The sequence below is a fragment of the Melampsora larici-populina genome (assembly GCF_000204055.1).
Source record: "Melampsora larici-populina 98AG31 unplaced genomic scaffold MELLAscaffold_12, whole genome shotgun sequence".
Lineage (NCBI taxonomy): Eukaryota > Fungi > Basidiomycota > Pucciniomycetes > Pucciniales > Melampsoraceae > Melampsora > Melampsora laricis-populina.
In genome coordinates this window covers 347132-374401 of record NW_006768776.1, presented here as the reverse complement: position 1 = coordinate 374401, position 27270 = coordinate 347132, and the positions used below count along the sequence as shown (strand labels likewise).

General features: G+C 39.3%; 6 protein-coding genes across 6 annotated transcripts; 4 read left to right on the top strand and 2 right to left on the bottom strand.

Moving 5' to 3' along the window:
- Positions 1–25: 25 nt before the first annotated feature.
- On the top strand, positions 26–3942 carry MELLADRAFT_84916 (uncharacterized protein; the record flags this gene model as incomplete). Its single annotated transcript, XM_007408508.1, has 7 exons — positions 26–214; positions 285–673; positions 761–2960; positions 3073–3360; positions 3451–3626; positions 3698–3882; positions 3926–3942. The coding sequence occupies 7 exons, from the start codon at positions 26–28 to the stop codon at positions 3940–3942; spliced, it is 3444 nt and encodes a 1147-aa protein (XP_007408570.1).
- Positions 3943–5885: 1943 nt separating this feature from the next.
- On the top strand, positions 5886–6187 carry MELLADRAFT_123522 (uncharacterized protein; the record flags this gene model as incomplete). The annotated part of the gene is made up of 2 exons (XM_007408509.1): positions 5886–5962; positions 6046–6187. The coding sequence occupies 2 exons, from the start codon at positions 5886–5888 to the stop codon at positions 6185–6187; spliced, it is 219 nt and encodes a 72-aa protein (XP_007408571.1).
- Positions 6188–6651: 464 nt separating this feature from the next.
- MELLADRAFT_105092 (uncharacterized protein) lies at positions 6652–9294 on the bottom strand (the record flags this gene model as incomplete). The annotated part of the gene is made up of 11 exons (XM_007408284.1): positions 6652–6765; positions 7116–7221; positions 7269–7433; positions 7500–7582; positions 7802–8035; positions 8105–8245; positions 8316–8409; positions 8503–8738; positions 8815–8883; positions 8948–9078; positions 9162–9294. 11 exons carry the CDS (start codon positions 9292–9294, stop codon positions 6652–6654), a joined length of 1506 nt encoding a protein of 501 aa, XP_007408346.1.
- Positions 9295–10479: 1185 nt separating this feature from the next.
- Positions 10480–13440, bottom strand: MELLADRAFT_116045 (uncharacterized protein; the record flags this gene model as incomplete). Its single annotated transcript, XM_007408283.1, has 3 exons — positions 10480–10957; positions 11102–13093; positions 13407–13440. The coding sequence occupies 3 exons, from the start codon at positions 13438–13440 to the stop codon at positions 10893–10895; spliced, it is 2091 nt and encodes a 696-aa protein (XP_007408345.1).
- Positions 13441–14025: 585 nt separating this feature from the next.
- Positions 14026–14872, top strand: MELLADRAFT_61945 (uncharacterized protein; the record flags this gene model as incomplete). The annotated part of the gene is made up of 5 exons (XM_007408510.1): positions 14026–14061; positions 14150–14488; positions 14601–14610; positions 14679–14726; positions 14808–14872. The coding sequence occupies 5 exons, from the start codon at positions 14026–14028 to the stop codon at positions 14870–14872; spliced, it is 498 nt and encodes a 165-aa protein (XP_007408572.1).
- Positions 14873–16552: 1680 nt separating this feature from the next.
- On the top strand, positions 16553–17065 carry MELLADRAFT_71479 (uncharacterized protein; the record flags this gene model as incomplete). Its single annotated transcript, XM_007408511.1, has 2 exons — positions 16553–16675; positions 16771–17065. The coding sequence occupies 2 exons, from the start codon at positions 16562–16564 to the stop codon at positions 16867–16869; spliced, it is 213 nt and encodes a 70-aa protein (XP_007408573.1).
- Between the last annotated feature and the right edge of the window lie 10205 nt (positions 17066–27270).

Sequence of the window (27270 nt, the reverse complement as noted above, 5' to 3'; positions counted from 1 at the left end):
CAACAATCTTATCATATCCTTCAATATGCCTAATCCGATACCTCGAAAGTCGATACCTGCTACTTCAGCCGATCCCAACGGACCTTCTCCTATCAAAGTCACGTCCAAGAAGCGTAGCAAGAGTTTAGGCGGCGCGCTCATCTCGCGACGCTCAGATCACAATCTTACTGAGCCGATTGAATTGACACCAAGAAAGAAAGCTCGTCGAAGCTTAGTCAGTCATTAGTTTGAATCATCTGTACGGCCGTCACCTTTGATTATTCATTCTGGCTTGTTTCTCTTAGGTGCCCGGAAAATCTATTCTAAAATCTCGTCCTACGATCACTGGCCTTGAACGATCAAATAGTGACAATTTCATGAATTCAGCGCAACCTCTTCCCTCACACCTTCATCATTCAAATTCGATGCCATCTGTGTCAGCTACAGTTCGATCATCTTACCCAAAACCCCTATCACAAGATCAAGTTAGCGGTCTTACACGACAAGATATGCAGCCTTTCGAAGAACTTCCAAACATACAAACCAAAACCTCTACCAATGATGATGACGAGTCCAACTTCAGCTCTGACATAGAACTTCCCAATCAACTTCTCTCACGTCGCGCCAGTGTGGCTTCTAACACCACAAGCTCCAACTTCCGCCGCGTCAGTTTTGCTGCCAAAGCTTACGTCAGGTAAGTTAGACCATTTCAACATTCACTTGCCTCAACATCCTTCTGAGCTCATCGCCTTTGAATTTTATAAATCACATTTCATTCCAGAACCTTTGGAAGTCCAATGGCCGGTCTCCCATCCTCGTCACCTCTGCCATCTCCTTCTAAGAATTCTGACCAGGCTTTAGGTTCATCGGTCGAAGATGGAGGCGAGAACAGCGCAGATATGAGCATCGACGATCCATCAGGTCCTCCTCCGATCCCACAACCATCCAATTTAGCCTTATCTGCTCAGATATCCTCAAACACAGCTTCTGATCCTGTAGCTTCTGCTGGTCCTAGTCATCAAATGTTACCCACATCAAATAAACCCAGTCGTCTCTCTATATTTGCCAACTTTGATCAACCTGATGTTGATGATGAAGACGAAGAAATGGAAGATGCCGATAGCTTGATCGATCCACCAGTTGAACTAAGCAGTACATCAGTTCCTTCAACACAGTCACTTAAAGAATCGAATGTAGCACTCCCCAATCAAGAGCCAGTCTCATCAGTTAATAATATCTTCTCACAAACCTCCTCTCAATCATCTCACTTGCGAATGCTCGATCAAGTGCCCAGATCACCTACCATTAATTCCTCTGCATCGAAGCCCTCCCAGTCTTCTCAAACGGACAATTCCAAACAAGTACCAATCCTACCAGTGAGCAATCCGCATCCATCCAGACCCGCCCCACCAACTTCCGATCAAGCGCTCACCTTCTCGACTGGTACATCTCTACCTAAACCTTTTGGCTCTCAGTCAGCTCCGCTACCCCGCGAGGATACTAGTCAGGACATGGATATCACGAGTCCTACTCGTCCTGTACCATCGAGTAGCACAATCGACATGAGACCTAGCCAAATTCCTCGCCCTAATTTTGCAGCCGGCCGTGAACCTGCTCGCAGACAGCCTTCGGCCACTGAATTGCTCAAACGGCTCAAATCTAGCCGACTCTCGATGGCTTTTCCCGAATACTTGCGCGAGGATCTAGACCACACTGAAGATGTCACGTCTACCCCTGCTGCTCCTCTTCGTTCAGAAGTAACTAGCTCATTCAGAAAATCGCTGGCACCTCCCGTTGCATCCTCTTCAACACAGGTGCCCCTGCTTTCGGACCGAACAACTCGTGTGACTGCTGTCTCAGCTGAAGGAGATGGTCAACAAAAGTCTAGCAGGCTCACTCTGGCCTTCCCAGAATATGCCGATGATGATGAGAGTATGGATGTTGAACCATCAAAACAATCTACTACTGTCGATGCCTTGTCTTCAAAGCCCAGCCGTCTGACGATGTCATTCCCGGAGTATGAAGATCTTGAGGAAGAAGGCGTCGATGCTAGACCCTCTGGTATCCAAACCGACTCGCAAAATCAATCCACAGATGCCAAGAAGAAATCAAGTCGACTCACATTTGCCTTACCTGGATTTGATGACGAGGATGGAGATGCAACAGCGAACGTTGATGATTCCCCTCCATCCCCTAATTTACCCGTTGATCTTGAACCTACAAAGACGGCTGCCGACAACAAACAAACAGCCAGTCGACTATCTGACTTCTTTTCGACTAATGATATCCCAATGGATGAGGATGACACACCGAACCTCATCGATCTCGGCGATCTTTCAGACGAACAGCCTCCACCCAGTCTTCCTGCTATGGCGCAAAATATAGCAAGTGATGTCCCAGGATCGGGTGACGTGAATACTAACTTGTTTACATCTCCCAATGTACCTAATTCCACTGTATCTGCTGTCACTGAAAACCTCGGTGGCGGATCTGAAGTCACACAGGAGCGTATACAACAGGTGTCTGCTTTACCACTTCCTATCTTACCACTTGCTCCCCTGTTGCTTGGAAGGAGGATTTCAGCCTCCCCTTCCAAACGAGCTGGGCGGGTCTCTTCTCCACGCCCACGACGTTCGATGGATCCAACTCTGATTGAAAGCGTTCCTGTTTTTAATAAGACGCGATTATCTATAATGAGCACGCCTCCGCCTGATCCCCCACAAATCGAAGCAGAACAACCAGTGACCAACATATCACAACAAGCCAGGCCGGATACGAGTTCTGTAGTACCTCCATCTCTTCCTTCGATCAGCCTAGAGGAGTTTTTTGAACAAGCTGAACTTCGGTTCATCAATTTAGCCCAACCGCGTGTACGACAAGATCAACCCATTCAACCTAATACTGAAGGTGAGACGGCAAGCTTCAGTGGTCAGATTTATGCTGGAATGGTGAAGATACCAAAACTTCGTGCCCTTGAAATTGTTGAGTGCTTTTTCCATATAAGAATGTTGCGTGTAGATACGAATAGGACATTGACTGACTGACTGAAATTTGGACATGTTTCACTTGTCCCCTCCTTATTATAAAATTCAGGCTGCTCGTACCCTTCGATCAAAGACTGAGTCACTTGATTCAATGACAGCTGAACATTCTAAAGAATTAGAAACCAATTCTAGAAGGTCTGAGGTATTGATGCGTTGGTTTGAGTTGAGAAATAATGGAAATCAAACCGATGGACGATTGTCAAGTTTGTTGGATCAATTAAGGATTGAGAAGACGTGTGCTGAGTTGAGGGCTAAAAAAGGAGCAATCGAATTTGATTTGAAGAATAGGGAAGAGTACCGGAATGAATTAGCCAGTAGAAGAAGTAAACTTGATCGAGTAAGTCATAAGCCATCATACCATCATCCGGATCTTTGAATCTGCTTGGATGTTAATGTTTTGATTTTGGGGTGTTTTGATGTTTATCAGGATGTAGAGATGGTTAGGAGAGTAGGGGAAGTGATTGCACCCTCTATGGATGAATTAAGGACGAAGAAACAAAATCTTGTTGAAGAGATTCAAAAACGTCGAGCTAAGATTGAAGAGATTGAGAAATGTGATAAAGGTTTATTAAGAGTTTTGAAAGAGGAAACCAAAGATCTAGGGTTAGTTTTTGGTTTTTTTTCTGGATTATTTCTTCCTAATTGACTGATCTTCAATATTCGCACTTCATCAGAATGGCGGTGGAGGTTATGAGAGGCACGTTAGCCGAATCAGAATTTGAAAAGACTTTGTGGAAAGAGAAAGTCGAGGAGATGGCAAGTGAGAAGAAAGAACTCTTGGCACAGATTGGACAATGGAAAAAGAAGGGTAATGGGAAAGGATTGGAATGTACAACACAAGAATTAGTTAGACTAAAAAGTAGGTTGATGTCCCTTGCGTCTTTCTTTTGCGGTCTCGGAAGCTTCACATTTGATCTAAATTGGTTTCCTTCGCAGACGAGTTTGTGGTTTTACAAGACATGATGGCATGGGAAATAGTCAGATTTGACAACGATCGATTAGAATTTCTGTTTTGGTCACAGATTGGAATTGTCTTCTTACTTGAATCAGTTGATCGACATAAAAACAATGAATTTAGGAAAGTGAGACAGATTGAATTGAAGTGGAAAGAAAAGAAAAAACCGGAGAATCGATCAATTTTATCTGATCATGATTTAGTTAGGCAAAAAATTGATGAATTCTTCTTTAATAGAATTGATGAGAGATTTCGGGATCGAAATTTTCAATACAATGAAAGGGTGAAGGTACGTGAAATCTTACTAGAAAGATTTTGATCTGATGATTTTGTTTAAGATATGGAAGGATCTATATTGACTTTTGAATCTTGCATCGGAATAGGATTACGTGTATCAAGTTAGTTCGATGTGGTATTTAGCATTAGAATTGAGATATGAATTCTTGAATATCAGACAAAGGTTCAGAGTATCGGTAGAAGTAGGAAAAGAAAAAAAGATGATGAATGTGATGGTAAAAATGAATGGACAAAGACAAGATGAAAGGGTAGGAGTTCAAGTGGTTTTTGAACTTAGTGGTGAAGAGATCTTGGACTGTACAACATCGAGAAGTAGTGTTGTATCAGGCATTGGGTGTCGGGTCGTTGGATTATATGGGACGACAGAGTGAGTCACATTTTGAGGAGCTGTGTTCTCTTTTTTTTGTAACTTGGTCCTTTTACAGAACCAAGGAAATAATCAACTGATAATCATCTTATTGCGATCATCAGCACGAAAGCTTTGACTTATGTGGCACGTGAAGCCCTTGATCAGTCTACTGAAAGAGGATCATTAAAGAAAGCTTGCGAAGAGGTATTAAATGCATTGGAAACTAGAGAATGATACTTTTGTTATCATCCAAAGGTGTCTTGTTTTCTTGATTATGGATAAAAAGGACATTAGGATGATTATGCTTGGGTTTGGGAACCAAAGAGATTTTTGTAATGCTCGGAATCATGTTGTGATTTTATATTGTACTATTATATAATTTGTACCTATATGTACAATATGATCTTTTGATACTGAATAATCTCTTGACTAGAGAAAATCGTTTGGTATATCTATTTTGTTTGAAGTGAGATCTCCTCACATTGGACAAGTGACCTTTCCCCTTTGAAGGAAAATGTAAATTCCATTGTGATTACTTATGGAAAAGAATGAGATTTTTACATCTTAGATATCAAGTTGTCAATTTTATGAAGCAAATTGTATATATGTACTTGAATATTGAGACTGAGATGCTTTGGTCATGTTGGTCCACCTATTGGATTCGATAGACTCTTGAGTAAAAGACATTATGAAGGTCATAACTTGATACTGAGTCAACGTTTTTTGAGAGCTTTGGATTTGTGATAAACTCCGAACTAGCTTGATGAGCAAGTTGGACGGTCTTTGACAAATTGATGTCATCCAGCTTAACGAGTATTTAGCTTGACACCTTGCTATAACTTATAAGTCGAAGACCATAAAACGCACAACTCTTTCGAATATGAACACCACCGACACGGTTTCTCTATGGATTTTGAACAAATCACATGAATGCCACACTAAGCACCACACGTCTTCAATCGAGTATGTATATATTATAATAAGTTTGACCCTGATGATATTTCGAATGTCATTATCATCCTCACAACCGTGATTTTGTTCACAGGTCAGAAATCAGCTATTAGCCGCGCCTCATGGATCTGGAATTTCAGAACTTGCATTATCTCATTCAGTTACTCTGGTAGTATCGCCATATTTTTATTCTACAAAAAATAATTTATCAAACTTCTTTTCACGTCATTCATTTCTGCTCAAATTTGTCAAGTCCCTAGTATATCTATCAACCTCAGTCACACATATTTCACCCACTAAACAAATCACCATGCGTTTCATTTCTGTCACCTTTGTGTTGTTGAGCGTACTTTATGCTTCTTCAGCAGACTCAAGTCTTAATTTCACGCAAGCAGGTTAGTCCCTACTCTCTAGAGGCATTTGATTGCGGCGTGATGTTTGGCTGACAATACTTGATTTCGCAGCAGCAGCGGTGATTTAATTGCACGAGCACCGGCGCCAGCCCAACCTAGTGGCTCAGCAACCCCCGAAACACGCCGTGAATTGCATTCCCGTTCGCCAGCAGCAGCCCAACCTAGTGGCTCTGCAACCCCAAAACCCGCAGGCAACTAATACCCACTTATAGTGTATGTAGTTGCAATTCTGTGGTATCATGAGAGGTGTCATTGTACAAGACAAATTGTTGACTTTTTTCAACTATGTATAAGACAATTTGTTCGACCCCATGTATACTAACTGCAATTTACCTGTGCTAGAGATGTTCACCATATAAAAAGTGTATATGTCAAACATTGTTCTCTTCCCTTGCTCATTGCTTTTCACAGCACGCTGAAAGTCGAGCCACTTGTTCCTCAATGTCCCTCTCATTGAACATTAGGGAAAAGTTGTTTCTTGGGATGATTGCAATATTGTATGGTGAATTGATTTCTTGTCATTGTTTGTTGGGGAAATCCCCATGCCTGAGCAACCATTGACATCCTCCCATCAAACTGACTTTTCCTTTCCACGTGATCTCATTCTCAAATTACATTTTTGCAGCAAAAAACAAAATACCCATGGGCCCTGAGAATAGTGTGTCATGATAATGGGTCCTCACATGGTACAGCAAGCCTCTGTTCAAGAAGTTGTCTTGCCCAAGTACCGTTCAGTAAACTCATGCCGTGGGTTGAAAAGGCAGTGAATATTAAAGCCTGTCCCGGTGTGCTATTGTCATTAACTTATAACATTTCTTCTGCAGATCAGAGGTGAAATTTGTTGAAGTTGAAGGTATGAGTTAAATATGAAGGTTTTGTCTACGAGATAATGATAAATACAGATCACATATAACTCAAACCATAAATTAGGATATAACTATACGCTCCTTCAATCCATCACTGACTCAACAAATCAGATAGGCAGGTTATCAAACTTCCTACATGCCTTAACTGTATTTTTTTTACGAATGTACTTTCCTATCCCTATTATCATAGGTCAAGAAATTCAAAGTTGAATCAATTTCTTTGATTGTTTTGTTCATTTCCTAAAGGGTACTTTGACGTACCATTGTCTGCTGCAACATAGCATACTGGTAGATTGAAAATACACTCAGAATCCATACCCAATGGAACATTCCTGATGTACCCGCACCCCCAAAAAACCATAAATATCTGTTCAACAAATTGTCAAAGAAACTTAGCATGAGATTGTCACTCACCCATTGTCATAAGGATCGTGGCCGATGCCATATTTATTCTGGCAATCAATAGATTGTTGAACCATATACTCAACACTGATCTTGTACTTTGTTACAATCGCTCCAGCATTGTATAAATTATTTATCGCTTTTGATCCAGGACCGGCTCCAATGATGTTTCGCATCCTATCCAAAAATTCGACATATTTAGTCACTCTCCATCTTGAGATCATAGGCTGATGAAAAACTTACACGCCGTCTTTGGTACAATGGCTTAACCATCCGTCTTCTAGCCTCAGTGCTCCATCTGGTCCACCACCCCAGCAATTACTGGGCTGAAAGTGAGGAGAAAGTGTTCAAAGAACTCAGCAAGGGTTCAAAGCATTTTCGTATGTTGAAGACTTCAATTCAGATTTATCATCGAAGCTCACCCCAGAGACTGTCACAAAAGCTTTCTGTTGGGTTCGTTCGAAAATGAAAACAAGGAGTCTCGTTGAGTATTTTTGTCATGCTGATTCATCAAAGGTTATCTCGAGTGATAGGAGTAGACATACTATCATATTCAAGATATGGTTGATCAACCTAGCCGTCATTATCTCAGTCATCCGCTGCTCGATTTCCACCGTAGATTGCGGTTGTCGGTCAAAAAGAAATTGACCATCTTGAAAACGACCGAGTAAACCTTCTGGGGTACCGATCCCAGCTTTCAAGATCGCGTCCAGTTGATCATTAGCATTTTTCGTAGTCCATTCTTGCCATTGACCGACCATCGTAGTATAATCTGCCCACTTTTTAAAAATGAACAGTCAGTAAATCTGTTTGAATTCTTCACTCGAGCTTCAATCTTCTTCACTCACTCTACTGAAGGCATCTGATTTTCTTGCATCTAGAGCTCTTTGACCTGCTATATTTGATCCTGCGACCACTAAAGAAACTGCACCTGCGACCAACATTGAAGAAAGAACAGCACCACTACCAGCAGTGACGACCAGCATAGTCTAGAAATCGTTTTGAAAAATACATAGAGTCAAGGTTTGATTTTGAGAAAACTTTTATAGTCTCACTTACCACTGCTGCAACTGATGCGGTGACAGCTAGGAGGATGTTGAAAATCTTTGCAACTTGAAACCATTTTTTGGCGCCATTGTCTCCATATTTATAGCTAGGTATTGTAATCCAGAACAAAAAAAATAGTATATATCTTGAGTTGACAGGTGACTAAAAATCTTCTGTGTAGATCAATTTGATCACTTACAGGTCAATTGCAAGCTGAGAAGAGATAGCTAGAATGACAAAACCATCAACATCAATCTCAGTAGGGTGTTCAAAGCTGACGATAGATAGATAGATGTATTCAGAAATGACCAATGCCTGACTTTGTACCATATTTGCAGCAAATCCTGCTGCCTTTATAGTCGAAGCTTGAAATTTACTATAATTCTCCAATGATAACAAAGGATAATACAGCGGACCAGGTACTGGGAGACCAATCTGAAAAATCATGACGCCATTCAAACTGCATAAGCGACAGATTGGAATGATTATTTTTTGTAAGGTTTAACTTTACCTGACCAATATGACATCCTTGAAAAACTCTACAATCGAAATTGTAAATTGAATTTTGTCTGGTTAAGTCCTATCAGAAGATCAAAAGTTTATCAACGGACTGTTAACGAATGGATTCAAAAAAAAATACTCACGGCTACATTCAACTCTTTACCTCCTGGATAGGTGTCTAAATACCCAGATACATTGTATTTCTTCCAGATTTCTGGAACCATTGGTTCCGCTGTGTATATGTTAGGCCATTTCCCATTAGGCGCAGGGTAAGCTGCGCGGGTCAAAAACAGAACGTTGACGCTTCAAGTGAATTTCATTTGTCAATATCTACTTTCAAAAAGATAGGAGGCTCACTCATCCCTAGGTTGTTAGAACCTGCTGGAGAATTCAGGCTGTTGCCTGAAGCTGTGTGTGTTGGAGTCGGATATGAGATGAGAATGTTGAGGAGAAATACTGTTGATGCTTGTTGATAGATTGATGAAATCATCTTTAGTATCAAAAGATGAAGGTTTATATTGTAAATAAACGTATGAGTCTTTTTCAAGACTGATGAAGAGGTAAGAGAGATTCCAGGAACTAAATGAAGTGAGAAGGTGTTCGATAATTTAGGACTGTGATTCGGATTTCTTTATTCCTATACAGATAATCCTAAGTGAGGGGACTTCTGATAGATATAATAACTTGATGAGAAACCGATAATGATAACGGAGTGAAAGCGAATCGTATAACATATAACTCGTGGGGCAAATGAAAAGGGAAAGTTCAAAAAATGTTGCATCCATGATCTTATTCAGCTCGTTTTGGATTTAAAAAAATCACAAGTTAGACCGAGAATCTTATCGAGCGAAGTGACGACAGTTTCATCAATCTCAAACAACACGAAGTCACCTTTTCATCGTTCTTACCCCGAGGTATTCTTTCAGCATGGCCTTCCTCAAGCTCACTTCATCGAAGCCAACCCATCACAGAACCTCGATAGCCGCAGTCAAGACCATAAAGTCCATCTCGTCACAGCCGCATCTCACATCAAAGGACTTTCATGACCCATGTGAACAATTTCAACTACAGCCGTTTGCAGTTTTGATGAACATGCGCCGAAAGATGAGCGAATAATCAACGTGTAAATAAAACAGGTACAGCACAAAACATTCAAAAAGTTTTGGCCGAGTGTTCATCAATTATGAATACAGCTGTATCATTCAGTCGATCTAACAATTCCATTCACCCACTCATATCAGCTAGGATATCAGACATACCCCAGGCTTTACGGAACCCCCACTTCGCAAGAACTGACAGTGCCCTCCAGGCTCCGAGGAGGGACCTCATTAAGTTGGGAGTCGACACATCCCGGTCCCTTGAAGTTGGAACGAGTTTTAACAAAGGGTGATAGGTGATAGGCCAGGTCGAGTTTATGAGATCCAAAAGATGACTTACATAGGTTTCTTTCATTTCCAAAGTTCTATTTCCAAAGTTCTTTATGACGTTTTTGGTGAAGAGCACGCTGTAAAGGTTTTTAAGAAAATCATTGTGAGGTTATGCTTCTTTCTGCGGTACTCAGCTATTGTAATTTCCTGTGCGTTTCCGCCGCCCCTAGGGTCTCAGATCGGGCTGTGTCCGAGGCAATCGTCATACAAGGTCAACCCTGTTGGCGACGATGTAGTAACTTGAAGTTGTGGTAGTGCGGCTATGGATACAAAAGGACTATCATTACAAATCTTCAGATCATGATCAAGAATCATCAAAGAGTCTTGATCAGATCATCATCCATAGTACTGAGTCATCACAATTTCGCTTGGTGAGATTCAATCGCTTCTTGAACGACTCAGCAAACTTCAGACTCATCAACATTTCCAATCAATTAACATCTTTTGTTTTCAGTCTCCATGTTGCTACTTTAGTATGCTTGTGTGATTAAAATTTATTATAAAAACGATAAAGAAAAGTGACGAAAGCCTCAAACGTGCTCAAGTTTTGGAATAACATATTTCATTTAAAATCATACGCATTGTAATGATGAACCTACCCTTTGACCTCATATACTTGTCATGACGAGAATTCAACACAATCTTGAATACATATAGCACTTCAATCCTTGATTCCCAGTGAAATTTGTTTGTATTGATCACAAGTCATTTGTTTCCTTAGAAAATCTGAAAATAAATCCATAAAATATCAGTCCAAGATCGTATTTAGACACAGAGAGAGCGAAGAATGAATGTGACCTAGAGTGAATTCCGAAAATGTAACCTGATCGACCAGTTTTGTCATCCTCAAACGTTCACGTGATAACCTACGAGTTACAGCAGCAAGCTCCGAGTTCCACCAATCATCAGGCCGGTTCGGTTCACAGCAACGGAGTAAGACTTCCAGGGCTTTGTACACGTTCAAGTCAGTAAGATCGGCGTGCTTTTGGTCATTGGCTTGGATCTCAGGGGAGCTGAGTTCCGGTATAAGGTGCATGTCCGTCTCCTTCGTGTTTGATTCATGTACGGGTCCACTCAATCTAATGTAATTTAGAAAACTGTCATAATCTTCAGGTAATCGAAGACTTTTCTTGACCAAGTCAGGGATTTCTTTCATCACTAGCTCGAACAATGTAACAGGCCTATCTTCTTGATAAGTGTACCGGATATGTCTCAACAGAACACATGCACCAGCATAGTCTTTTGCACATAGAAATACTTCTAGACACAGCTTGAGATTGATAGATGTCAATAGACGATGTCGGCTAGGAAGATATGTTGCAGTATCGCTCTGAGATGATCGTACGTTGCAATTGGATGCGTGAATGGTTTCGAGTACTATCATCTGGCACATCAGAGAACGATGCAAGCCTGGTGAGGGCCGCCGTGAAGAAGATTGTGGATTTTTATCAACTTGATAGGTACTATCCAATTGAAAAGAGTGATTAAGCTCGTAAGTCTTCTGTCTGATGGCTAATCGGGCTTCGTACTTAAGTTTGGAACGAAGACTCAAAAGACATAAGGTAAAAGATCGACCGGTGGGTCTTAATTTCCATGCCCTCAATTGACGTTGACCCTGACTAACACCCTTGATTAACTGTGTTTTTCCAGGTTGTGAATGCATTTTGAAGGTGATTGGACGGCGCCAGTGCAAAAGAAACAATCCTATTGATTGATCTAGGAGAGCTTGAAGGACATGAAAGGCTGTTGCATGTGGTCGCCGCAGACCCCAATGAGAACGCATACGGTAACGTGAATCCATCAAACCCTCCAGGACATAGGTATCCAATGCTATTCCATCATTCTGCATACCACCCAAAATGTTTCGCACCATTCGAATATGTTTTTCGGTTATATGCGGTAATCGGGAAATTGCTCGTAGCAAGTTGATATCGGGGGCCACATCGCGAGCTTCTTCTCCCCTGTGAAGATTCCATAGGCGTCTGTAGAATCGACATATGACATAGGCTCGGTCCACATCACGCGAGAGACTATAGGAAGCTACAAGAAATTTGACCAAGCGGCCATTTGGAATATCGATTAGCTGCCAAGGCTGATCGAATGTCTGACGAGGCAGATGAGGATATAAATGAACTCCGATTTGATTTATGAATCGAGGAAAAGCGTCTCTCAAGATTGAAACGAGCCAATCTGGCTCTCCAAGTTTGAGTAAAGTACCAAGGATAACCTCTAGTACTTTGGAGTCTTCGGCCGAAGTTATTTGAATTTTGCATGAAAGGTTCGTTACACTCTGAGCTTTGATATTCTGCTGTTTCGGAGACTGATGACGGTCTTGGTGCCCTGGTTCTTGAACGCGCCTGATTCTTGCCAGAAGCTTGCCAATTTCGATGTGATGACCTATCGAAGCGGATTGTCCATAACCTTTTGCATGTGTGCTAGATCTCCAAGTAAGTTCGTTGCACGCCTGAAAGAATGATACGGCGGCGTGTGTATGCGATGAGGAGGAAGACATCGTCGGACACGCAGCGAGAGAGTCCATGAAAGCTCGAAGGGAATTCAGTGCGTCGATAGCTAATTGAGGGTGACCATATGACCGAAATAATTGGGCTGAGCGTAAGAGTGAGGAGATATCAGCCGATCGGCCACTTGAATCGACATCCCGTCTAGATTCTCGTGTCTTTGCCGTGAGATGCTGATGGTATAGTGAGATGGCTGGACCGAATTTATTAAGTCGTAAAAGTTGGCCAATTCTAGGATACAGCGATTGTTCGATTGTAACTTGACAAGCTCGATGAAAGGGTGTCTTGGTAGGTATAAGATGTCTTGGTATCAATTCACCCTTGTTAGACAAACTACGTGAGCCTGTTGAGCCAAAAACCTGGCGATGCATTCACATTCGAGTTGCAAAACTGCACATCTGCAAGTCTGAACCGAAAAATTTGTACTTGGGCTTGGCATACCGAACCCGAGCTCAACCACAATGCTTTTCACGGTGTCACAGTCCCGGAGCACGCATCACTTGGACAAAACAAAATTGGAGACACAATATCAAAAATTTGTAAGACGCAAAGGCCTCATGAGAAAGTTTCTGGTGAACCTCTGGGGCCTTGGCTTCAAGCTCAACGTCTGGCTCCCTCTCAAAACTTTCACAACAAGCAAAAACAACCGCACCGACGTCTCATGCCTTCATCAAGCCCTCGATATGACATCTAACCCAAAGTTATAAATATCACTCCAAAAATAAAACGTGTTTGCAACGACGGCACTTGGTCCTACTTGGTCTCACTTGGTAGGAGCGAAAAGTTGATCTCATTCTGACTGGGTTTTGATGAGGACGTGTGAACATTTCTCGTGGAAACCTCAATCTCGTTTCTCCTCTTTTATTCAAAGATTGAAAACACCCCACTTGAGATATGCGTTGGGAAGACAAACTATAGGTATAAAAGCTGGATTTTTCTGGCCTCAAAATCTGGTTGCTCGCATAAATTTTTCACTCACATACCTCTCTCATTGACATTTATCCAATCTTTTTATTGCACAAGACATAAGACTCATATTTATTGTTAAACTGTTCCAGTCTTTACAGCCTTTCATCGACTCATATTGTAGCTTGTGTGCCTTCAAACTCGGGGCTTCCTTTTTTACAAATTCAAAACATCCGCATTACCTTATATCTTGTTTAGGTGTTGTAATCAGACCCTTCGAAGATTCCCAATTCCTCGTCTTTTGTTGTCTTTCGCGAGGTAGTTTCTCGATCATTTTCCAACTCTTCTGCCGTACACTCTCGGTACAGCATGTTTGTACCACGCTTCTGTGCCTTGCTCTTTTTGGTAAGTCTTTTCGTTATCAGGCATGGAGGACAAGTTTAAGACTAAACAACGATTTCCTCACCCACCAACTGGTTATATGTGTGAATAGATCTCGAACATGATCAAAGCCGAAGAAGATACCAAAATGATGATTTCCCTCAAGTACAGGTGGGACGAGGGAGACTCACACTTTGCCGGTAAGGTCAACATTGACTGGGATCGAACAGGTACATGTGATCACAGAGTCTTCAAAAGTAACCGCGATAGCTGTAACCCCGCGGTAGCTAAGTTAGAGCCCTTCAGCAATACGACCATGGATTGTATCAATCAGGTTAACGACCATCTCTACAATAAGGGCAAACGAGGGAAATGTACGGCGAAGCGAAATCTGCAATTCAGAATTGACCAGATTAACAAGGATAAATTTTTCCTCATTGAAATAGACAACGTAAGTCCTTAAGCTGACCGAAATCAATGCTACTTTGTCTGCCCTGATTGGCAGAATTTACAGTGCTCTTTACTGACTAAGATCAATTTTTTTCTTCAAATTATCAATCTAGATATGTTGTGGTAAGTTTATTCGTAGTTCTCCCTGACCATGGTTCGGAATTCAGTCTGACCTAGTTTTATCTGTTTAGACCACCGTTGCAAAATCACTGATTTGCCAGAGATTACATGTAATGCTGGTGAGTGATCAAATTCATATTCTTCCAGAAAAATATCAATGCCAGAAGATCTACTGATGTATGTCTGGTTATCTTCAATAGGTCCACCAGGACAAGTTATACATGTGAATGGGCATTATATTGCTGAATGTAAAAATGGGAAGTAAAAATTGAGGCACTTTCTTCATTCCACTCATCTTGCATTGCCCTCATTTCACATTCTGTCATTTGCCGTGGTTACTTCAGCTCTATTTCTGATATTGAAAGTGCATGATTTGTTGTTTTCCAAGATTCAACATTTCAATAGCTTCCATAAATACACCCAAAGTCTTCCAAATCCAATAGATTAACGTATGGACATATCCTTCTTTTTCAGAGTTGTATTCAACATCAAAGCGGAGTAGTTAGAAAATACGAGCTATCAGAAGAGGTGAATCTCATCTTACGCCATGGTATTCAATGATTTTGACTCAGTAAAGAATCTTTTGCTATGTCATAAGATGCCAGTTGAAAGCGACGGCACATATATTTCAGATCGAAAGTTGCGGAAAGAATAAGATGAAAACAAAATACATTCCTTTCAGAGGGTCTTTTTCTAAAGACATGCGAAACATGTACATAGAAAACATGTTGAAGTACTATGTATGTAATGGATGAGTTTGAAGTTTTCAACTTTCAAGTTGAATGGATTTGACTTTTAGCGAATCTTTCATTTCTCTTTGATTTTGACGACAGTAAACAGAGATTTAAGCCTCAAACCATGAATCTTATTCAATCATGTATGGATGGATCAATGTTGATGACATCACAATCAGAAACCTTCACAGCTTCTTGTCTGGAAAATTCTCGTTCCTGCATGTATAAAATGGGGCGACATGTGTGTTCGATTTTCTCCATGTCGTGGAATATGAAGCACTCCCCCACATATCGCTACTTATGTCGAGTATTGCGTGCAATGCGATGCAAAGAGAGATCTTTGGACTCCGAAGATCACATTCGAGTGCTTGAGTTAAAACAACATCCGAAAGCTTACCACATAGAAACCGTGTGTGTTCCAGCGATGGGACGTGGATGAGCCACGTCCAGAAGACTTCAATCAGCCCAGCAGGCAACGCATCTGTCCTTGAAAAGGAAGTTTAACTGAAATACCTCACCAAGTCAATCAATATAATGGCTCAGTGAAGTTGAAGCTGAACGTTCCCAAAATGCGACGATTAGCAAACTGAAGCTCACACTCACGGTCAAATCTCATAACTCACGGGGAAATTGTCCCGAAAAACTAATGCAACTTGGCTAGAGTCTGTGCTACGTATCATTCAATCAATTGCACTTGGCATAAGTTGATGTGGTAGCAGACTGTCGCTTTGATAATCTGGTAACGAAGAGGTGGTTTTCATTAACATTTCTCTAGCCTTGGCTTGAGTCTGACCAAGGCCGTAAAAATAATCAGCGTGGTGAGAGGTGATGATCAAATAGCGTAGGGAAGATCGAGCGCTACGAGTGCACAGAAAGCCACGGCCGCGCCTGCATCAAGTTGGCCTTTCCTTGGAGGTTTGAAGGACATGATCAGTAGTAGGATTTCTCCTATAAAACCTCCTTCATTCGACCACAAAGATCTCTCCTCATCCTATCCTATCCAAACTCATTCCACCTTCAATTTATATCATAGTCGTATATATATATACATATCAATTTTTGATTCGAGATCATCATATTGTATAAATTCATTTCCCATCAATCAACAATTTTTTTGCAACTTTTTTCATCCTCTGTTTCAGATACAAAAGCAATTCCATCCGCCCAAAATGATGTCTTATATCACACCTCGTTTCATTACTCTTGCTTTAATCATCACCATGTTATTTGGAGGGTATAATGGAGTTCCATGCTCGAACAATTTGGAAACGGAGGGAGTAAGGCAATCCATTGAGGAAGGATCAACTTCAGGAAACCCCCCAACTTTTACTCCTGTAAGTATCTTTTGTATCTCTCGCAACTCAAACACATGGCAGAATTTTTTCCTTCCTACTGATTATCCTATCATTTTGTCACAAATCATGAAAAGCTTCGAGAGGCCAAGCCAGTCCGAAATGAACGTCGAATGATACCAATGCCAGGACCGGGTGGCGGTGGAGTGAAGAAAGGACCACCTGGTGGATCATGAAAACCTCATCAAATGGATTTTAATTTCAATCAAGTTCATCAGGATGAAACGATTGGTCTATTGTTTTGTGAAATTCTCCTCTTTTGATTTGTTAAATAGAAAAAGAAGTACAAAGTCTGAATAAAGTAAAGATCTGAAGAGAATTCCCATTAGTTTAGTAACCCATCCTTATCAAAGTAAAAGCCTTCCAAAGACCAAACTCAACCAAGTCCCTGGTTGAGCTGTATCACGCTGTAACAGCTCACAACCCCTGTCCAAAGACATCAATACAAACAATTGGTATCTTCAAGAAATCTCGGGCATCCTTTCTTGCTATATTACAAGGTCTTGAAAATAAGGAAATCTACCAGCTGGTTTTGCCCCAAAAGATTGAAACTTACCACACAGTCAGATTCATCCCAAAATGTCATCTTATCCAAAAAAGAGCAAGAATACGTGAATTGTGTTATGGATAGGCATTTGCTGATAGACTGTGATCTCACAGCGATGAATTTTTTCTCAGAGACTCAAAATCTTCAATCTTCTGGCAGGAGATAGATTTTCTGAAAGTTGTTCCATAAATTCATTAACAGAGAGTCCTTGACCTACTAATTCCAAAATCATTTTGGGACTATCAAAATGTTGGGTTTTGGAGGTCTGATTCAAATAAAACTGCCTTTTTGGGTTTATCAAATCCTGTGCCCATCTGTATCTTGAGAGCCTGGGTTACAGATTCTTGACAATAGATTTTTGCCCAGATCCACAGCTTTCTCTGGGAAGAAGATATCCTCTGCTGTGCAACATTCTTGGAGTCTGGGCAAAGGAATCCTCCTGCCCAGAGAAAAAAACTCAAGATTCTGAATAGGGATCAAGTCCTTTATCAGACAACAAACAAAAAAACAATAGCTGAGTGTATTAGATCTATGAAGGAGCCCTCATGAATGATGATAGTGATAAGGGGTATTGATAGAAAAGTGAATAAAAGTAAAAGCTTTCTAAGTCAAATCAGGATATGAATAATTGGTAGAAACATTAGCTAGGTTAAATGTTGTGAGTATTAAAGACAGGTGTTTACTACATCATAACCCTGTTCTTTCCCATCCTCTGACTTACCCAATACAAATGTTGGACCATATTTCTGTATGGGCAGGAGAAGGTAGGCAGAATCCCATACCTCTCTCCAGCACCATAAGCCATGGGAAATGTTTGGGAAAGCAGGATAAAAACTCATGAGAATCACCACACATAGCACAATTCAGGCTGATGCACCAGCACAGCCCTTGGGCAAAAATCAAGATCTAGTATCTTCAGTAGTGACAGTGTGCTAAAATTGGTGGCTAAAGAAGTTCTATCCACCAAATTATAATCAGACTTCATCATTTTTCTTTCTCCCCTTGATTCTGAATCTAAAGAATATTAATCATATTTTCAGGTTCATTGATCATACCTTTCATAAATCTCTCAAATACCACTTTAAAAGATATCAAAAGAGTTTACAGAAGCTTGTAAACAAAAGATGAAACACGACTCAAGCCACTCCTAGAGCTTTTGGTAAATTGACATAACCTCTCTGAAACAGACTGGCAATTCTTAAACAACTCAAACTTTCTGTACATCCATATCTGAGCCTAGGTACCCTTAATGTACTTACAACAAGTCATACAAACAAGCTACTATCTCAGCTATCTCTGGCTCCTTCACAAATTGATGGAATGAATTGTTAAATAACACAATGTCATGTAAAGCCTCAGTAGGATTCAAAAGCTCTGACACCTAAAGTTTTATGCACCGTGTTTGTATCCTTGTAGCACATTGACGTGCGCACATAAATTAGTTTCCTCAGACACTTGACAGACCTATTGAAGAGGTTTCACAACAGACACATCTTCCCTTTATAAACTGGGATGTTGGCAGTCAGTTGACCCCAGCTGATGACAAAGGATCCCATAACTAAATCATTGTTCACAAAGGGTTCTCAAGAACAATCTCAGTCAAAATCTGACTGAAAGACTTTCAAATTTATTTTGAAACTCTCCGTGTGTGCACGTTGACGTGCTACAAGGATATTGACATGGTGATGTCATATACCATAATCACCGTAGCTGCTCAATGAGATTCACATATAATGAAATATGAGAAGGACTTCCAGCATCTCTCTTCATCTAAACTCTGTCATACCCTTCACCAATCATATTCATATCTTGCTATGGGCAATAATAAAGTTGAATGTATGATCAGATCTGGCTTATAAAAAATCATAAAATCAAATTGATTAATCAGTGTACATATAATGAACTACTTAAGTTCAAGTTAAGGTCTGATTGAATTAAAACCAGTTTTTTCAAATCAAGCAACTTAAAAACCTAAAAGATCCACCCTTTTGAGAAATAGTTGATTATCAATCAAAATTCAACTTTTCAAATGTTTTTTTGCTTTGATAAACATTTTCCTGTAATCACTCCATATGTAACCCTCTCTTAACATACTTCCCAACTCCGCCCTCCAACTCTTTCAAAAAGAAACATTTAAGAGAAAAATACCTCATTGAAAATATAATTAGTATATATATATTCTTTATACATCTTAATAAAAAAAAAACCCTCTCAGAATTCTAAGAAAAAAAAATCAAGATCAAAATTTCAAAATTTCAAAAAAAAAGTAAAAGTATGTTTATAAATATAAAGTCAATAAGTAAAGATAAAAAAGAAAGAAAAGCAAAGAAAAGCAAAGCAAAGCAAAAGAAGAAACTTTTTTTTTATCAAGTAATGCAAAAAGAATGAAGATGAAAACCATAAAACACACACAAAAAAAAAACAATGAAAAATGAAAAATGAAAAAGAACAATGAGAAAAAAAAATCTAATTATTAATATGATGGATGACTAACTACTACTACTACTAACTTATCAAGTTTAACTAATACCAATATCTATTCTGAAAAAACCCAACTAAAACTGCAAAAAAAAACATCATCAAATCAAATCATAATACCAAAAAAAGTAATCTCAAAGAAAAAAAAAACCCATCACTTTTTTTTTCTATCTATCTATCTATATAAATTTAAATAATTGGATTTTTCAAAAAAAAACGGATCTTCTAAACAAAAAAAAGTGAAATCAAAAAAAAACACCCATCTCTTACATAAAAGCAAAATTGAGAAAAAAAAAACACGAATAGGAATTTTCAACACCTTGGGGATTTTTTTTTCAAGTTTCTTTTTAACTTTTCTTACTTTTACCTTTTCCATTTCCATTCCCATTCCCATTATTACCACTACCACCACTCCCACCACTCCCGCTCCCACTTCTTCCATTAGATCCAGAATTAGATCCAGTAGTAATCCAACCCCTAGATCCTTTCTTCTTTAAATCCTCATTCTGATTCCCATGAAGAAGACTACTACTAGCACCACCACTACTAACCCCACCCGGAGTGCGTTTAACTTTACTTCCTTCATTTCTCATGACCTGATTGCCTGCTTTCAATCCCTTCTTCTTTTTCTTCCGAACACTATTCCCACTCCTACCTTCCCCTCCTGTAGCTCCCTCACAACTTCCAAATCCTTCACTACTACTCTCTTCTTCTTCTTCTTCGCCCCCACCGTCTTCTTCTTCTTCATCTTCAATTGAAGAACTATCACTTTCAGATTCTTCACTACTACTCTCGTCTTCTTCTTCTGATGAATCGGTTTCATCTTCAAAGCCTTCTTCTCCAATCCCATTCAATTTTCCATTCTTAGCCTTCATATTTCCATTCTTCCCTTGTCCAACTGATCCTCCAGATGTAAGACTACCTGACCCACTTTGTTGTTGTTGCTGCTGCTGCTGTGATTGTTGTTGTTGATGATGATGTTGTAGTTGTTGTTGCTGCTGCTGTTGATTAGAATTGATTACATTCGTTTTATTAATCACTCCAAGATACCAAAACATTAAATTCGAAATCAAGACTTGTTCATACAATGGTCTTCTAGGGTTAGCCAACTTAATATGACTTAATCTATAAACCGCTCTTTCAACATGAATCGGTAATCTATAAAATGATGTATATCTTCCTTTAATAAACCCTCCAGATGCCGTTGGATTTAATTCTTTAATTTCTTCTTCTACTTTTTGAGTTGGGGTGATCATCGGTTTAGTAGGATTGTTCGAATTATTAACATGATTGCTTGAAGAACTTGAAGTTGATTGACTCGATTCAGTCTTTTTGGTTTTAGTTCCTCCAAACAATCCACTTAGAAATGATCCACTTCCACTAGCTTCTTTTTTACCTTCTTCTTTTTTACTAGTTGGTTTTCCAGATCCAGTGGTACTAGCATTATTATTAGAAGAAGAACTTGATCCAACCGATTTTTCTTTAGATTTGCCTTTTTTAGATTTATCTGATGATGATGATGAAGATAATCCAAGTTTGGCCCATGCTCGTTTTTTCTCTTTGGTTTCTTTTACACTTGGTGGTGGACTTGTTGTACTCGAAACCAACGTTGGTGGACTCGTTTTGGTTTGTTTGTTTGGAGGTCTAGAACTAGATGAGGTTGGGTGGTCCGCTATCCGATTGTATTCAAAACAGATAGAGAGAAAAAGGTCAGAATCATAGAGAAAGACACACCAGAGCTCGGTCACTTACCTCTTGTTGTATTATCTTGGCTCGTAGCCCGTTTGGTATGAAGATCATCCATACTTTTAGTAAGTGGGTTTGTCATGGTTTTGTTACCCTTTGCGTCTGTAATCCCAGGTACAGTCAAGGAAGCGGCTAGATTTGGGATCTCATTGTTTGACTGATGAGGTGGAGCAGTTGAAGATGATGTAGGAAAAGGTACAGAAGTTCTAGCAGGCGGTTGAGAGTTTGGAGGAATCCCGATCGGAAGGTGATCGGATGAAGACATGGATGTATAAGGAGATGAAGCATGAGTTGAAACGTTTTGAGATGAGGTGGAGGTGGAATTGATGGTAGACAGAGGTGGATATGATGCTCGGGAGATAGGTACTGGTACAGTTTCAATGGATTCAGTTGTGATTGTTGGAAGTGAATCTTCAGGGCTTGATAATTCAGCATAAGCATCCAATAAACTACTATTCGAAGCAGTCGAAATCGGTCTAGCAGATGGATTGAGAGAAGTAGATCCTAGATAATCCTCGGTTGGTGAAGAATTCGGTTCACGAATTGAAGGATAAGTAGAAAGCGGATAAAGGTTACTTTTAGAATCATGACTAGAAGCTGTCAATGAATCGCATATCGAAGTAGGAGAGGTGGTGGTGGTATGTTTACTACCGGGTGAAAGAGATCGATGTAGATGACTACTATGAGATTCATCTAGTGAACCATCTTCAAGGCTTCGTTCATCGGTACTCGAACTGATATTGCTCACTCGTTTCTCTTCATCAGTTTGAGGATATAGATGTTGATCAGGTTGAACAGTGCTTGCTCCTACACTATCTTCAGAAACAAAAGAGTCTAATGAAGTAGAAGGTGTTGATTGTTGATCATTTAGCGAGCTAGGATTAACAATCTTGGTTCTACGAGTAGCTGGAAACCGATGACCATTCCCATCACCTGCGAGGGTAGTTTTTCGAACTTTAGTCCGAGCTGTTCGACGAATGATATGACCAGGAGCACGAGAGATAAGAGGTGAATCATCGGTTGGATCTCCACAGGAATCATCTGATGATTCGTTACCTAATTCAAGAATTGAGTCAGTATCAGTGAGAGATGAAAACACATGATGAAAAACTCACCAGAATATAATGCAGCAGCACCTCCCATACTCAAACTTCTTCGTAATACAGCAGTGATTCTACTTTGACCTAAACCAAAACCAGCGACGTTACCTTCACTAGAATCCACCAGAGGAGTCGAAGGATTGAGAGTAGGATCGTTATTGAGCACCAGAGATTCTAGTCGTTGAAGGTCATTGATAGTTAAAGATTCAAGTCCTTCTAATCCACGACCTAATCCACCACGAGAGCTCATAGATTGACCACGATTGATTTGATTAGATGAAGATGTCTCGGGATTTAATGAGGACCGATGATTAGAAGTAGAAGGATCCGAATCTGAACTGGGATCATAAACTTTACTGAGCATACTCTTCTTACGACCCAGAGCTGAGTTAGCAGTAGGATAAGTAGGATCATCCTCAGTTTGAATTCTACGACGAGATCCTAAGGCAGAGTTAGTACGACGAAGTAAGTTTTCAGGTTTAGTTGCCTCTTGAATGAACGCTTTGAATTCCTGAGGAGCGATCTCAGGATGAAGTCTAGCAGGAAGCCAAAAGAGATCAGGATTTGGGTCATTGAGATCAGGAGTCTCAGTGATTGGAAGAGTAGATTGAATTGATGATTGAGGTTGAGATTGAGATTGAAGTTGAACCGAGTTGATTGAGAGTGGATTGATGGATGATTGAGGAAGTTGGAAGTTGAAAGTTGACATGATGAATTCGTCGTAAAATGATGGTTGGATGGTAATGGTTGATGATGGATTGAGTTAAAGTAGAAAACTGAAATACTCTATCATCAAGATCACTTTCATCAGCTTAATGGTTTCTTGTATTGTACTTCAATTCAAATTAAATCCAACCAAAACTTACAAACTACTTTAAAAAGTGTTTTAAATCTGGATTTAATTTAAAACTTTAACCTTCAAACTTTCTCTACATACATACTTTCTCCTTCTCCTTTCAATCTGTCACTTTTATCACTCTCTTCAATCAAATCTCAATCACAATCACAATTCTGAAAGAAACAGTAGGTGTCGTCTCACTTCAATCACATACACAAATTCATCATCAAATCACATCACACTAACACAGCATTTCACTGACTACAAAAAAAGATACATAAACAAAAACTGATCAAAAGAAATTACGTATCTTCATCAAACTTCATTTGCATATGTACAATCAATTTATTTATCATCAATTTCACGCAGTCATGAGTTATCAAAATTCCTCAAATACACCCTTTGCTTTTTATATCACAATCACAATCACAACGAGAAAAACTCTGAAAAACCCCTGAAGATCAAATCATGCTCACAAAAGAATCTCATAGTTGATTCCAATGTAAGGGATTATTGTAGATCAAAAGATCTTCAATGATAAAGATGATCTTTTGTACTTACATACTTGAAAAGAACTTTCTTTGATGATTTACAAAATTTATATGTATCTAATTCCGAAAAAAAAAAAAGAAACCATCATTTTCTTCCTTTTGGGTACATACCTTGAAATCTATTCGACACGCTGAGAAAACATATTCAATCATTTCATATCTTCTTTTAGATTGTTTTTAATCATGATGATTTCCAAACAGTTTCAAATCTGATGATGTATGTACTTTAACTCATTCGTAAATAAAAGTAATCAATTTGGTAAATCTTTTTTTATGTAAACTCCTAAGGGCAAGTTTGCTTGAACCCCCTTTTCACATTCCTTTTACAGTCGATTGCAGAAAGTTTGGAAACTTTTGCCCGCCAAACTTGAGCAAACTGGCGCGGAATTCTTTCCAAGCTTTGTGAATAAAATCCACCATCAAAATCTTGACAAGTGAAATCGGTTTGAATTTAGATTTTGACAACTGATATGTATGATCATCATGAAGGTTAGCAGAATACATAACCGTAAGATTGATTGCACAGCCTTTATGATCTTCACTTGAATTATGATGATACCTTTGTGAACTGCTTGCAAGCGTGTTAAGTCCTTTAAACAACGTATATACCCCGAAAAAAAAAAGTCAGTTTTTAAATGGAAGCCGGTACGTGTAGACATACGGGAATGGAACGGCAAAAGGCTTTCGGAGAATGGTAGGTACATATTCGGGTACACAAGAACCTCCATTGTGTGTTCCTTCTAGACAGAAAAGCGTATCAACATTCTGATCAAAAGAAGATTGTCTATTTTTGAAAACCTCTAAAAACAGCTCACCAAAGGTAAAAGATGATCATGAAAAGATGAAGATTCCTTAATTCAAATTTCTACCATCCTTTCAAGAAACTTGTAAAATTTACAATCATTTTATTCCTTCAATTACATTTACTCATCTTATGTAAAAGGTTTTCTTGAAAACTTGTTTTTTTTACTACAACAAAAACCATTAACCTTCTATTCAAGCAGGCTATTATGACAAATTTACATTGAATAACCAAGTGTTCTTTTCTTTTTAATTTTTTATTTTCATTAAGATGTGCAATGGATTTTTTTGTTCAGATAAAAATATCAACTTACAAAACGCTCTGGTAGAGCTCATACAATCTCAAACAAGATAACCATCCTCAGAACTTTCATTTTTTTCTCAACTTCTTCCACTTTCAAGTCTCAAGTCCGATTTTTCTTTCTTTCAAGCTTGTACAATATGATGTTAATAAATCTTGCCTCTGTAGCCGCTAAGCGTGAACCTAGATCCATACCTAGTATCTACATAGAGCCAAGAGCCAAGAGTCCCATTCCAAAGATTTCTTTTTTCTTTTAACTATTCAGTCATCAAAGATAATCAAAACATTCCAGCTACAAAAATATCTACATAAATCTACACGAGCCATCAAACCCACTCGAAAAAAAAAGGAAAACAGATAAGTTACATACATACTCGGCCTATTAATTCATATTAATTCAAAATCATACAATCCTCCTAGTTTATTAATTGGTTGGAAAAGATATTGATTTGTGAAATCTGTTTACATATATTCAATACTTGAATCTACTTGAATGCTCCAATTACTGAGTCAAGAGTATCATTTCTGAGAAACCAAATCATCGGCAATTTCCAGCTTGCAGAAGTCTGGGCTTAGGACCCCAGAGAGTTATCATTGAGACACAAGATGTAAAAGTTTTTTCAACACTACATACCCTTAATTTGAGTTTACATTCCTTCTTTGCCAAGGTCTAGCGAGGAGCAAAGGGCTGGGTCGAGGTAGAGATCCATAGCCTTGCAGGTGTAAAGATGTTCAAATTAAAGGCTATCAGTTTCACAGCAATTCACAGCAAACATAAGGAAACAAAAACTTTTATATTGTGTGCCTTGATAGGAGCTTTCCGTGGTGCATCTGGTCTCTCTAGAATGGTATACTGTGACTATGTCATTGGTGTAAGTCACGTTTTCACTAGATGTGAAGGCCAGGGGTGGCGAGGATACCAGGATGCTTCAAAAAAATTACTAAAGCCAAAGAAAAACATAACAAGTTTCTAAAAAAAGATCAAGTGTACAAAGAGAAAAAGAATCTATGCTTGACTAATTAGGTGTCCACTTTGATACTTACCAAAGCAAACAAGACCAAACACTTAGGTCCAAAGCTTGTGGACTTAAATAATATCTTTTGTTTCTTGATAAGGTGTTCAATGATCATCACCCTTTGATGGTACAGATTGTTTCCCTTTCAACTTCTTTTTCCTTCCTTTAAATATGTGTAAGGGGTTACACATAATATAGGCATGATGGATCATGAGATACAAATTTCAGACCCACTCTTTATCCAACAGCTTAATAGAAGCTACCAATTCATTTTGGAATCACTTAATATTCTGTACTCAAAGTAACCTCAAAAGTGTCTCTTATCTCATGAAGTACTGGACCAAAACTCAAAGAAACCAAAGTTTTGTCTTTTAAGTAGCTGACCTGTTTTGCTTGAAATAACACTCAAGATCACTTTTCATGACAGCGCCTTGCACATTCATGTACAGTCGACTCCCTCGAAACCCATACAGATGTATTGGCTGTAAGCTTAAAAATTCTTGCAAACCAGGATCATGAAGATTAGTGGTACACAAATATCAAAACCGTATGGGAAACCGCATGAAAACCCGCATGGTTTTTTTGGTTTTTGCGGGCAAACCCAAAAAAACCATGTGGTTTCATGCGGATTTTTCATGCGGGTTTTTCATACAGTTTTCATATTTGTGTACCGCTATTACCACCAATCCAATTGTTGAACATCCCTCTTGATCTTTACACAATTCAAATGAAAGTCTTTTGTACATACAGAACTGATGTGGTTCTTAAGTTTCAAATTTTGTAAAACAAATCCCCAAAAATTTCTTGATTGAATTAATACTTGATGGTTTGGTCTTCAATAGGCATTGGGCGAAATTTTCGCTCTTTTTTCTATTTTTTTGACCGACCAGCGATGCGCCCCACGAAGCAATCCGAAGATTGCAGAAGCGAGTGAGTTTCACAGGTAAAAAGCCCTGTCGCTTTGCCCGGCTATCTTTTAGGGTCAGATGTTCATTTGCCTCGGTCCGATGACCGCTTGACTCTTGTCTTCGAGGTTTTTGCTCGTCAACTCCAGCAGTTTGTGACCAATCCAGAGGATCAAGATTTGAATCTTTTGATTTCAATTTCAGCTTGAAATTGGACAAGTCTGTCTAGTTTTGAGTCAATAAAATGTTCCAATTTTGACTGCCACGTAGAAGAAAAAGTCATCGGATGATAGA